Raw genomic sequence first — 12,778 nt, 5'->3', positions numbered from 1 at the left:
ACTCCTTACTGCCCCCAATTCTCCCCATACTTCTTCTCTTTCGTCTCTACTGTTTGGAGCATAGACACTAGATAGATGCCATTCAAAAACCTGAGTTTTCCCTGTGAACTTACATGTGATACAGTAAGCCCCTACTTCACAAACTTCACCCTCCCAAATACTGCTATCCCATAAGATAATGATGCCCCCTCTTGTTCCACGTGCCTCTAATTGTGCATATTTGACCCTCCTATTTGCCCAAATCTCTTTTACCACCCCACTTATATCTCCATTAATTTTTGATTCCTGAAAACAATACACGTCTGGCCTCCAATTATTCATCATGTTTTTTATCAGTAGCCTCTTCCTTGGATCATTGAGGCCCCTTACATTCCATGAAACTATGTTAACTTTCATTTAAAACATTTATGAAACAACCCCCCCTACTTCTTGTACCATAGCTCACAAAGTTACTAGCTGGTTCCAGATTCTTGAGTTCTCTTGGGATCTTTTCTGTTGGAGTCGTAGGAACTATGGCTCCGGCCATCTTCTCAATTGCTTCCCTCTTGCCATCAATTTTCATGAATAGATTCAGAGCTGCTTCTTCACATCCAATAAATTGCACCCCAAATTCTTTGCTCAGCCTGATAATATTCTGTTGGATCCATGAAGGAATTTCGTTCTCTGCTGCTATACCAATGTCCTGCTCTTCTGAATTTAGTGGTATGATATCTTCAATTATACCTTCCCCATCTCCCTTATGTTCCAGTAACATATTGTTTCCTGTTTGTGTTTCTGTGGTTGTTCTTTCCTCTGTATGAATGATCGACATATCGTCGTCGTCCCTTATATCTGCTAGAAATTCGAAATTCTCATCTCTGTCTCCATGGAATAGATGGACTGGATCGCCTTCCCTGTCTGGTGCCGCTAAATTCTTGTAATTTGTTTGTATTTCATCGAGCAAAGGCTCTGAGGTCCAATCTGAAATATTGACCTGCTTTTCATTTAAGTTACAATCTTGTTGGGCCAGTGGGTCCAGGCCCAACTCTTTTCCTTTCAGCTGCTTAATATCACGTGCCCTGTTAATAGATTCAAAATCTTTTGTGCTTCCCACGTGAAAGTTCCTGTCACCAGCTGGCAGAGGCGTGGATTTCGAAGTTTCACCCTTCTGCAATAACCATTGGTTTGAAGATTGGGTCCTCCTATCTCCTCCGATATCACAGGCACTCTCTCCGGCAAAAAACCTTGTCGGTGTTTCGTCCCATACTTGTATGATATACTCGATACCTTCAAAAGCTATCTTCACCTCCTTCGGAATGGAATTTCCGTTGGCTTTGACGAGTATTCTTGCCCACTTTAGGTGATTGCGAAGATCTGTTTCCTCCTCTGTCTTCACCCAGCCACCGCAGAAGTCCCCCACTGCTTTAAATACATTCTGAGACCACAAATGTAAAGGGAGGCCCACTAATCTGATCCACGACTGGCTTATGGCAACCCTAGATTGAATTGCACCAACAGTCGGCGACCACCATTGCAGCCGAATTCCTTGATTCTTCCACAACCATCTTCCTCTAAGAACATGCTCGGCCGCATTTATGGACGTAAACTCGAAGAGAAAGCAGTTGTTTCCCATCTCTTAAACGTTAAGGCTGTAAACTCGAAGAGAAAGCAGTTGTTTCCCATCTCGTAAACGTTAAGGCCGTGGGCTTGGTTCCAATTTTTTCTTGCCCATCTACGAACGTCCGACAGGGTGGCCATCTCAGATCCATTTGTTGGAAAGCTGCCAACAAGGCTCTTGCCTAAGAGCTCGTTTCGAGGTTGATTGAGGCCACCATTTATGAGGATGGTGTCCCCTCTCTCCTTTATGACTGCACTATTGATCTCTCTGGACGACCATCTGCTCCTCCTCACCGTCTCTGCATATGGAATCTCTTCATCCACCATTTTGTAATTCTGATTGACTGTCTTATTTGTTTTGTAATGAATGAACTTTTCAATTTTGGTGGCCAGATCCCACCAACCAGCATTGAATGAGATTTCTGGGACTATTAAAACTGCTCTGCTCTTGCCTTGAATGCTGATAATGCTTATATATCTTCCTTTGTTGTTAAAGTTCCTTGCACAGAATAAGTGTGAAACATGCTCCTGTCTTCTCCATCTTCTAACATTGTTTCCTTTCACCTTTGACGCTTCCTTAAGGATCGAACAGATCCATTCCATCGATTTCTGGCTAAAGCTAGCTCTGCTCATCATGATCCTTCCTCTCTCAGTCCAGTCATACCACATCTCTGCTCGTGATTCATCTCTAGCTATGTCATAAGACTTGAATCCCATTGTGAAGAAAATCATATCTTCACCCATTGATTAGAAGAAAAGGAAAATAGGTTAGAAGAAAAGAAAGAAAAAGAAAGATTATGCCGGTTTGAAAGAAAGAAAGAGGAGAGAATTCCGGTGACAGAAGGTCACCGGAGGGGAGTTCTGCTCTCCTAGATTAGGAAAGAGAAAGATTTTGGGGACATGTGCCTAGGAGAAAACATCTTTTTTAATAAAATCAAACAATATGATTTCTTTTAAGATGAGTTTTCACTCTTCATTAATAAAAGAAGAGTTTTAATTCATTTTGGTTGTGCTCATTCGGAAGAAGAATGGGGCCAAGGGCATATATATTGTCTTGGTCTATTAGTCTGGTAGATTATCTATAAAATATTGTTGCTTAAAAAAGAATTCTTTCAAATAATTGCTTATGTTCCTATCGAGGAGCTTAAAATCGATAGTGGATAATCTCATTTCCTCATCTCAACGTGCATTTCTGGAGGGGCAAACTTTTTTCACCCTTTTTATAGCTAATGAATGATGGGTTTACAGCTAAGAAGTGGGTAATTGACAATTTTGTGTAAGTTGGACTTACAAGTATGACAATTGTGACTTTTTTTACCATTTGCTTGAGAGAATGGCTTGACTTGGAAACATGGATAGCGCATTGCATATCCAACTATTATAAAATATAACATCTAACATCATTGCACCAAGAGTGTGACCTAACAATCAATAAAGTTTGAATGGACTTTGGGAGATCAGAGTTCAAGTCCTAGTTGAGGGAAGAAAACAATAGGTGTTTCTTCCCATTTGTCTTAACCTTGGTGTATAAAGTTACCCCATAAGTATGTTGTTGAAAGGTAGCATAGACACAATGATTTAATCTAGGTGGCGCAAGTGCCCCATACATCACTGTTACTAAAAAATATCTGTCGAGGAGGAAAAAATTAACATTGTTGAAATTAACTTTTTTCAAAACATACCCACTTTTATTTTCCCCCCCTTAATTGTATTTATAGTAGCAAATCACTCCGAGAGGATGATGAAAGAGCTTTTGTGGAGTGGGAAGAAATGAAGAAAAAATACCACTTGGTAGGTTGGAAAAAATTAACATTTCTAGTTGAGGAGGGTCAAGAGATATGTAGATCATCCATATCAATAGGACATTATTAGAAGATAGTTGGGGAAATTTTCATGTAAGAATACATTATGGTGGAAAGTGATAACCACTAAAAAATACGGGAGGTTAGAATAGGATTGTTTTTGGGGAGATAGGAACTACATAAACAGCAAGCTCGAGGAAATGGATCATTAAGGAAAAGGAAGATTTTATTTCTTTTTTGTGGATCAGGTGGTGAAGGATGATTCCACAAGATGCGTCTCTTAAAACATTTATAATGGCACCCATATATTCTTTTGGCGAGAGTAATGTTGTGGGAGACATCTTTGTTGGGGGCATTTCCGGGGTCTGGGTATGTGTGCTATGGTTTACGAGGGAGACAACAATGGTGATACGAATGCAGAAGCAAAATAAGAACACAAAGTAAAGGATAGTAAAGAGAGATTTACAAAGAACCAAAACTAAGGAAATTGGCAGAACACTCAAATCAAACACAAATGCCCTATCAATTTAAAACTGAATTAACCCGAAAGCCAAAACTATAAGAACAACTCTCAAGGGGAAGTAATCCTCTTGAAAATTCACCTTAACAAGTTTAAAACACCAACAAAGGAATTCATACTCAATATCATAATAAGCTATAAGCAGGAAAGTCTCCTATCATTAACTACACAAGGCTTAATTGCTTATTGTGTAAACAATAGATAATTTATGCAATAGGTGATTAGGGCTTCTATCAAATTTGGAGTAGATTTAGAGCCCGTTTGGATTGACTTGAAAAAAAGTAGTAGCTTTTAAGTCAAAAATAAAAAGTCAAACTAAAATGACCTTTAAGTCAAAAAATAAAAAGTAGGGGGAGACCTACTTTTGGTTTCTGACTTATTTTAAGTCATTTTTTACCTTGCCAAACACTTCGTAACTTATTTTAAGTCATTTTTGACTTATTTTAAGTTATTTTTTATATTTGCCAAACACTTCCAGAAGTCAAAAACTGACTTAAAAATAGGTTTGATCAACTTTTAAGCCAATCCAAACAGGCTCTTAGACCAATTTGGATAAATGGAGAAAAAATGTGTTGGTGAAATTTTGCACAGCTTGTTATGACGATCCGTCAGGATTTATGGTCAAATTTTGCGTGATCCATCAGGATTTCTGACTAAACAAGTTTTGTCCATCAATCTAGCAGGATTTTTCTGCCATCTCCAAGATTTTATTGCCAAGTTCTGGCCACGATGAATTTTCTTAAATGTGGTCAAAACCTAAAAATGGCAGTTAAAGACTCTATTTTGTGCAATTCACTTGAAACAACCAAACAGACTTCAATGTCAGAATTACAGGGCCATGTCTGAATTCACTGACTGGATAAATGATAGAGCTTGGTCCTCCTTTTTTTTGGCTGATCTTTCACTTGGAGAAGGGGTGATAATCATATGTCAGCCTCCAGAATAGATAGATTTTTATTTTCTCAGCCGTGGGAGGTACTTTTTAATCAGATCAAGCAAAATCTTTTGCCTAGACTAGGCTCAGATCATAATCCTGTAATGCTATCTTGTGGAGATTTAAGTTTGAAGATTTTCATATTTCAAATTTAAAAATGGTGGATGGTGTGTGGATGGATTCAGAGACATGGTCAAGGAATGGTGGACTTCGTTTTGTGCAATTGGAACAGGTTCATTCATTCTGGCCACAAAGTTGAAGATGTTGAAAGATAAGCTGAATGGGGTTGGGAGAATAAGAATAATTGGAAATAGAAAAAGGAGGATATTTTGCGTCAGCTATCTAGACTAGAAGATCCAGGAACAGAGAATCCTATCTGAGGATGAGCTTCTTCAAAAAATTCCACTTGTCTATGGAATTTGAGGAAGTATCCAGAAACGAGGAAATAGCTTGGAGATAGAGATCCAGAGTGCTATGGCTCAAGTAAGGGGACAAGAAAACTAAATATTTTCCTAGAGTTGCCACAATACATAAGAGATTCAACTCTATTTGATACTTTAGTAGTGGATGGGACTTCTGTTTCAGATCGAGAAGACATAAGGGGAAATCATCAGTTTCTATCAGAATCTTTACAAAGAAACTGAACATTGGAGGCCTAATTTTAATCTTCAAGGGGTTGAAGGTATTAACCTGGAGGAAAAAGAATGGTTATAAAGGCAATTTGATAAAGTGTTGAATTGCATCAAACTATGTGCCAGTGATAGGGATCCAGGTCCAAATGGGTTCCCAATGAATTTTATTTAGAATTTCTGGGAGCTGATAAAGGAGTATTTTATGAATGCCAGTACACTTTCATGCCCGTCAGGAGTTTGAAAAAGCCTTAATTCTACTTATGTGGCACTTATTCCATAGAAAACTAGGCTACTGAACTAAGAGACTTTAGACCTATAAGCCTCATAAGTGGAATCTAATAATTGCTAAACTTCTTGCAGAGAGGTTGAAGAGGGTGGTGACGAAGGTAGTCAAGAATCTAATGACATTCATAAAAGGCAGGTAAATTATGGATGCAACACTCATAGCCAGTGAATGTTGGACTCAAGGCTCAGGGGTGTAGACCCATGGATCATTTGCAAGCTAGATATAGAGAAGGTTTATAACCTTGTCAACTGGGATTTCCTTCTCAACATTTTGAAACAAATGGGTATGGGTTTCTATGAGAGATGGTTGAAGTGGATTGATTTTTTGCATTAAAACTGTCAGGTTCTCAATTCTGGTTAATGGAGAACCTGTTGGTCTTTTTTCCCTTAGAGAGAGGACTCGGACAAGGAAATCCTCTCTCTCCATTCCTCTTTATATTAGTTGTGGAAGGCCTCAGTATGATGAGGGTGGCTATTCAGAACAACTGGATAAAAGATTTCAGGATAAGGCAATCAAGTAGGGAAGTAGATAAAGGTAGATCAACTTAGTTTTGTCAAAATGGTTTTGGTGATTCTGGGGCAATTTATGGTTTTTCTGTTAATTGGAGGAAGAGCAGCATTTTTCATGTTAAATAAGTCCCATAAATACAAAGTCTGGCCAACATTCTGGGATGTAAAATTGAGAAGTTCCCAACAACTTATTTGGGCATGCCTCTTGGCAACAAACATTAAGGAGCTGGAAATCTGGGATGGGATTGTAGAAAAAATTAAGAAACTAAGCTAACTGGAAAGCTCATCTGTCTCTTGGAGGAAGAATCACTCTAATTAACTCACTCTTATGTCATGTCTTTATTCCCCGTTCCTTCTATAATGTGGAAGAAAGACGGGATAAGTTGAGGGGAGATTTTCTATGGCCTGGGGAACAAGGAGGGCAAATGTAGACATATGGTGGTCAATATGGAGAGAAAGAAACATCAGTTGCTTCGAGGATATTTCTGATTCAATTCAAAAAACCAAAGAGAATTGTATTAGTACCTTCTATTTTTGGTGTAAAGAGAGGGTGGAGAAGAAGTTGAACAGTTGGTAGATTTTTTAGGTTCTTTGTGATTGCTATAGTTCTCTCTCCCATCATTTTGGGCCCAAATCTTTTGGAGGTCTCCAGCATTATACAATATTACCATTCTCAAAAAATAAAAATCCAAAAAACATAAAATCAAAATTGAAGTTTTGATAATTCAAACAACGCCCTCTCCTACTCATCACTCCTAAAATCCTGACCAAGGAGTCAATTGTGACTTTTCCCACTTTGCTCCCTTTGCACCTGTAAAAGCCAACATCATGGGTTGAAGGTAGAAACGACTATATGCATTTCCATTAACTTTTTTTATGGACAGGCTCTAAATTGTTTACGTGTTGAATTATTTTGTAAAAAATTTAACAGCGGCATCAAGACACACAAACCCAAGGCCAGAAACTATTATTCCTACTTATATCCCCATAACTGTGGGTTTGGTTATAGCATGAGAAATGGATTATTTATTGAGGCGATGTTGCTTTCTGAACTTGACTGTTGATTTCTATTTCATGTAGTTCTTGTTGCTAATCCTTTGTTTGAATCACAGTTTGCTGGAAGGAGTGCAAGATTTCAGGATCCTCGTTCTGTTGGACCTGGATTCATTGATGATATTCGGGGCACTTCAGATCATATGAATGCTGGGCACAACGTTTTTCACGGGTCCTCCGAGAATTTTAATGCTGGGCGGCCTACTTTTCAAGGATACGGATCTCCTGCTGGACAGAGCAGCAACATTCAGCAAGGTGCTTACCACCAAAATTATGCTGCTCAACAAAGTGCTTATCAAAGTTATCCAGCTAAAGGTGGCTACCCTAGTGGTAGTCCTTCCCAATTGCCTTACCAGAACCCTAATCCTCATCAAGCTCCATATCAAAACATCAACTCGCAGCAGCACCAGCAGGCGCCACCGCCATACCAGAATATGGCTGCACAAGGCTCCTACCATTATTGATTCTCAATACTGAGTTACTCAAAATACCTATGGCGGGTTTTGTACAATAATTTAATCTCGTGTTGTGCTATAGTTGTTGCTGAAGTGTCAGTCATAGTGATCTAACTTATTGCATTTGATGGTTAAGAGTATCGTTGAACACAGGTTAAGTAGTTAACTGTTTGGCAATATTTTCAGAGACCTCGCTTTAGGTTTTTTCTGCAGCATTCAACTTCCTTGTGGTTTAAGGTGTTGCAGTTAACTGCCTAATTTGATTTCTTTGTAATGAGATTGTTTTCAAATGACAAAAATTTCCTTAGTATTCCTAAATTGCTTTTTTTTGTAACGTTAATACATGGATATTAGTGTCTATCTCTAGAAAACAAAAATGAATTGATAGATACTATAAGAGTTCGTTAAACGAACTTTATTTTCTTTTTTCCAATATTGTAGTTCTGGAAATTCAATTTGTTTGTGCCTTTTGGCAACACCAAAAAAAATTGAATTTAGTCAGTTGCAAGTCTGCTCCTTTTCTTTTGGGGCAGAGGAGAGGGGATTTCACCATAAGGTGAAAGCTCATGTAGTCAATTAATTAAACTTTTAGGCTAGTATGCTACGTCTAAAAATTGGGTGCCAAGGATCACTTTCCTTCTTGGTGATATCAGTAGTCGGATTATTTTTACTAATGAGATTTAAAATATATATTAAAAAATACAAAAAATTTAAGGAGGTTCAACTTGATTTTAACCTTGTAAATAAAATGCAAATTTTCAACTTGAACCCCCTTTTAGTACTCTAGCTCCGCCCTAATTCAAAGACAGCCAAAATTTGAAGTTTATTAAAGGTTTTAACTTGCTAATGAACGCATAACTCATCTTAGTTAATAAGTTCTCAATTAAGTAGTTATACATATTTAGTAAACTTGTTAGTGTAAATATAGGATTTAAGCAAAAGTTATTGAATTTGTCTGAATCCATAAGTAATATTCTACCTCCGTCCTTGTTCAATGATCAATGTTTCTATTTTCTTAAAAACACATTAGATATTTACAAAAATGTTGTAGACCCAAATATGCTTTTAACAGATCAGGCCGCTGGATTAAAAAATAATTACATCCGCTAACCAATATACAAAAAATACACTAATTATGAACAAAATATGCATGTTTTATACATAATATCATTAGTATATAAGAAAATATATGTTTGCAAACGATTATAAAAAATTCTAGCTTAATCAAGACAAATGGTGAGACAATAATATAATTTCAAGCATGACAATAATAAAAAAACATGATTGCATCCATGCATGTAACCACAACCAAGGCGGAGACATAGCTTGAGCTACGAATATAGTAGTAAAATTCATTTCTTGATAGATATAAATAATTTATTAGAACCCAATAAGCAAAAAAAAGTTATGATCGAGAACCCATACATTAAAAATCTTGACTCCGCCTCGACCATAAGATATGGATTGTGCAAGGACAAGGCTTCAAAGAGATACATGAAAGGAGATAGACATGCCGAAGATCTATTAAAAAAAACTTCTCCACTTCTCACAAGATAGAGATAAAATTTGTACATTCCACCTTCTCAGACCTCACTTATGGGATGAATATGTTATTGTTGTTGTTCAACCCCAAGCAATATGGTAAGAAATATGAATCATTAGCCTAATTCAACTACAAAAGCTAGCTCATGAATGGATAGTCCAAGATCATATAGGGATACCAAATGACCCTATCCCCACCGATGTGGGATACTCAACACCCCCCATGCCCAAGGATAGACATCTGGACCATGGGACAATATATGATGGGGCCAACATCGGAAACGATGAATTGGGATGGGTCTGGATTTGATACCTTTGATAAGAAATGGAACTTGGACCTAGCTCATGGGGAAGGATTAGCCAAGACTATATAAAGAGACCAAATGACCGTACTATCCCCACGATGTGGGATACTCAACATAGATAAATTCCTACCATCAGTACAATTTAATTTTGTTTCTGTTAGATGTTAATATTCATGAAGAACCAAGGCTAACATTATAAGATACATATGATCCAAAAACTAAAAAGAAAACAGAGGAAAATCAAAACAAACAAATTGAATAAGTTTGACTGACCTTTCAAGTGAAAAAAGTTACAACATATGCAACATAATAGGCATGATAGCTAAAAATAAATGATGAACAGTGGCGGCATGATAAATCTTGCTCTATGAAGGCTTAGGCTAAATCACCACCACTCTGTTGCCACAAATTGATGATATCCGTGGCCTGATTAAGAAGAATAATCGTCTGTTTCTCGGATATCCATGGTTTACTCTCGAGCATGACTTTAAGTTCCTCCCAGGCATCTTTTCTAGGCCAAAAATAATAGGGGCTCAACGGAATCGTGCCATGACCAGGAATTACCTGGTCTAGTGAAATTCCGATGTTCTTCTCCATCCAAATAAACTTCAACACTAGCCTAGGTTTCTCCAGTGGCTTGACCACCACTCCGAGCTTCTGTACATCCAGCAGATTGTAAGAGCCAAACACCATAATGAAAATGTTGCAAATATAACGAAATTCTCGATAAAAATATTGGAAAAAAAACACTAAATAAATGAGAATCAAACACCAAAATAAAGATATTGCAGACATCACTAAGTAAATCAAAGCATTTCCTCTCTAACCATTAAACTTCTAAATGAGACATTCACCCAGTATAGTATTAAAGCATACAGATGCATTGGTTTGAACCACCAGCCATCAATTTGGTCCAAGAAAAAGAAACAGATCCGAGGAGACGTGTTGCATACATAACAAAATAAATAAAAACACTCTTTTCTTAACAGGTCAAACTACTAAATGAGACATTCACACAACATAGTATTAAAACGACAGATGCACTAGTTTGAACCATCATCCATCAACTTGGTTCAAGAAAAAAGAATCGGAAAAGAAAACAAATCAAACCTGTGGATATCTGTCGCAGTCTCGCAGACATAATATAAATAAAGATAAAAGACCAATTTTGCTTTTTAACTATTTGAAATAGGACAATTATGTCCTCCATTTCATTTTATGAAACAAAAATGCCAACGCTGTTAGTCAAGTGGCTCAAAATTTCCCTCCTCACTAACGGTTGTCCCAACTCAGATGGAAAAGGGACAAAGTTATCCTCCAGTCCCTACAACAAAGTCATTATCACCCCCAAAATTTTGGAACCAATGAGGTCTCTGGTCATGTTTAACATTTTATAAATCATCCCTAATGAAAACAAATTCATTTGCTTCGTCATTAATGAATATTGATCAGGTATTAAGAACTTGTTCTTGATAGCAAATCTTCACAAACTAATGCAATCTTTTTCAGAAAAAGACCTTTGTCATGTCAACTGAAAAAAGATATAAACAATGTTCCCATAGTATTAAGTTAAATCAAATATCTACTGTACGCTAGTAAGGAGAAATTGAATGTTACAATATAACTGAATACAAACTCACACTTAGATCAACTTACACGATGATGGGCATAGTAACAAAGGGACTTTCAAGCCAGCTAATGGCAAAGGTATTTTTGTGCCAAAAAGGGAAATAGATAACAAAGTAATCTTATTTCAAATAGTTCAAGAGAAAAATTGGCCCTTTTTCCAAAAATAAATATGCCCCATTATCCTAAGCTTACAACTTTTCTTTTTTAAATTAGTATTCCAATTTCCAGGCGAAAACCTACATCTTCCCACAAGTACAAATAGGAAGAAACTACATGCGTATTATTCTTGAGTGCCTCTGCTGGATTATTACATGGTCTTCCATTATAATGGTTTTCATTCTAGTTCTATTGACAGTTTAGACACACCCTTGGGTGTAAAATCTTTAAACATTAAGAGGATGGTTCACTTCCCACAATACAACAAAAAAGTAAAGAATTATAAAGGGCAGCCCGATGCACTAAGCTCCCTCTGGACCATCTACTGTGCACTAAACTCCTGCCCGAAAACAAGGGTCAATTGTGCACAGCCTAACCAAAAAGGCAAAAAAATTAAACATTAAGGTGTTGTTGGTTAACAAACAGAAACCAAACCATATTCAGCATTACTAATACATCATATTCAATAGTATTCTTATACACTCTACCAAACGACACCTAAGAGGAAAGTTAGAGAGTGAAAATTACCTCTTTTTGATGAGAATCCGAGGAAATAGAATCATGGGTCGATGTTTCTTCGGCAAAACTTACGGCAGCCGCAGCTGAAGTAGCAAAAACGCCAAGATTTCTTCTGGGTACGATTGCTGAGACATTAGAACGTCGAGAATAAGACTGCCCCTTTGTAAAGGAGACAATTTTGGGTGAAAAAAATTGGTTTTGAGAAGAAAACGCAGGAACCCAATTCACTGTAGGCTGTGTAGCCATTGATGACATCATCTTCAACAGCTAATTTATCGGAGAGAGAGAGGAAACTCAAACCTTCTCTGTCATTGTGTTGTGTTCTTCATCAAAGTCTAGATAAGAAACAAGGTCCGACGGAATAACCCGACCCGGATATATTTTTGGGGGGTTGGGGTAACCTATTTAAACCATAGCCCAATGTCTCAGACTTAGACTTTAAAGTGACGGATCATGACACTAAACTTTATAAACTATTGAATATCCACCTAAAATTAACTTAGAAAACTTTAGTATTGGGAATATACTTTGGGTTATTGTTTGATTATTTGGACTAATTTTAGGCTAATTTAGGTAGATATTTATGTATTTATACCTCTCCTCAGGGAATAAGGTTTTTATGAGCCTGATTTTGAGCCGTTATTCAAGCGCGAATACCTTCGTTTAAGAGAATATTTTTGGTGTAGAAAGTCTCAATTTCAGGATCTTTCACTGCGCGAATTTCCTGAGAAACGAAGTCATAGGCACGTAGGTTCAGCGCTAGACTGACTACTCCAATAGCACTCATCCATAAGCCGGTTACTAGTACAAATAACATAAAGATATGTAACCAACGTTTAT

At 37.2% G+C, this 12,778-nt stretch overlaps 2 protein-coding genes across 3 annotated transcripts in view; one reads left to right on the top strand and one right to left on the bottom strand.

The window, feature by feature from the left end:
- Positions 1 to 8,105, top strand: part of LOC102581339 (KH domain-containing protein At4g18375-like) — a 30,045-nt gene extending 21,940 nt beyond the window's left edge. For both annotated transcript variants that reach the window (XM_006357991.2, XM_006357992.2), the window contains one exon: positions 7,392 to 8,105. In XM_006357991.2, coding sequence (XP_006358053.1) covers positions 7,392 to 7,796 — 405 coding nt within the window. In that variant the 3' untranslated portion in view covers positions 7,797 to 8,105. The remainder of the gene's footprint in view (positions 1 to 7,391) is intronic.
- A 1,608-nt stretch (positions 8,106 to 9,713) lies between these two features.
- On the bottom strand, positions 9,714 to 12,341 carry LOC102580996 (30S ribosomal protein 3, chloroplastic-like). The gene is made up of 2 exons (XM_006357990.2): positions 11,948 to 12,341; positions 9,714 to 10,291 (listed from the first exon to the last, which is right to left on the bottom strand). The coding sequence occupies exons 1-2, from the start codon at positions 12,194 to 12,196 to the stop codon at positions 10,010 to 10,012; spliced, it is 531 nt and encodes a 176-aa protein (XP_006358052.1). The 5' UTR covers positions 12,197 to 12,341; the 3' UTR covers positions 9,714 to 10,009.
- Between the last annotated feature and the right edge of the window lie 437 nt (positions 12,342 to 12,778).

Source organism: Solanum tuberosum, unplaced genomic scaffold, assembly GCF_000226075.1.
Source record: "Solanum tuberosum cultivar DM 1-3 516 R44 unplaced genomic scaffold, SolTub_3.0 scf00260, whole genome shotgun sequence".
NCBI classification, from domain to species: Eukaryota; Viridiplantae; Streptophyta; class Magnoliopsida; order Solanales; family Solanaceae; genus Solanum; species Solanum tuberosum.
The sequence above is the reverse complement of the archived record's forward strand: the minus strand, read 5'-3'. Positions and strand labels throughout refer to the sequence as shown.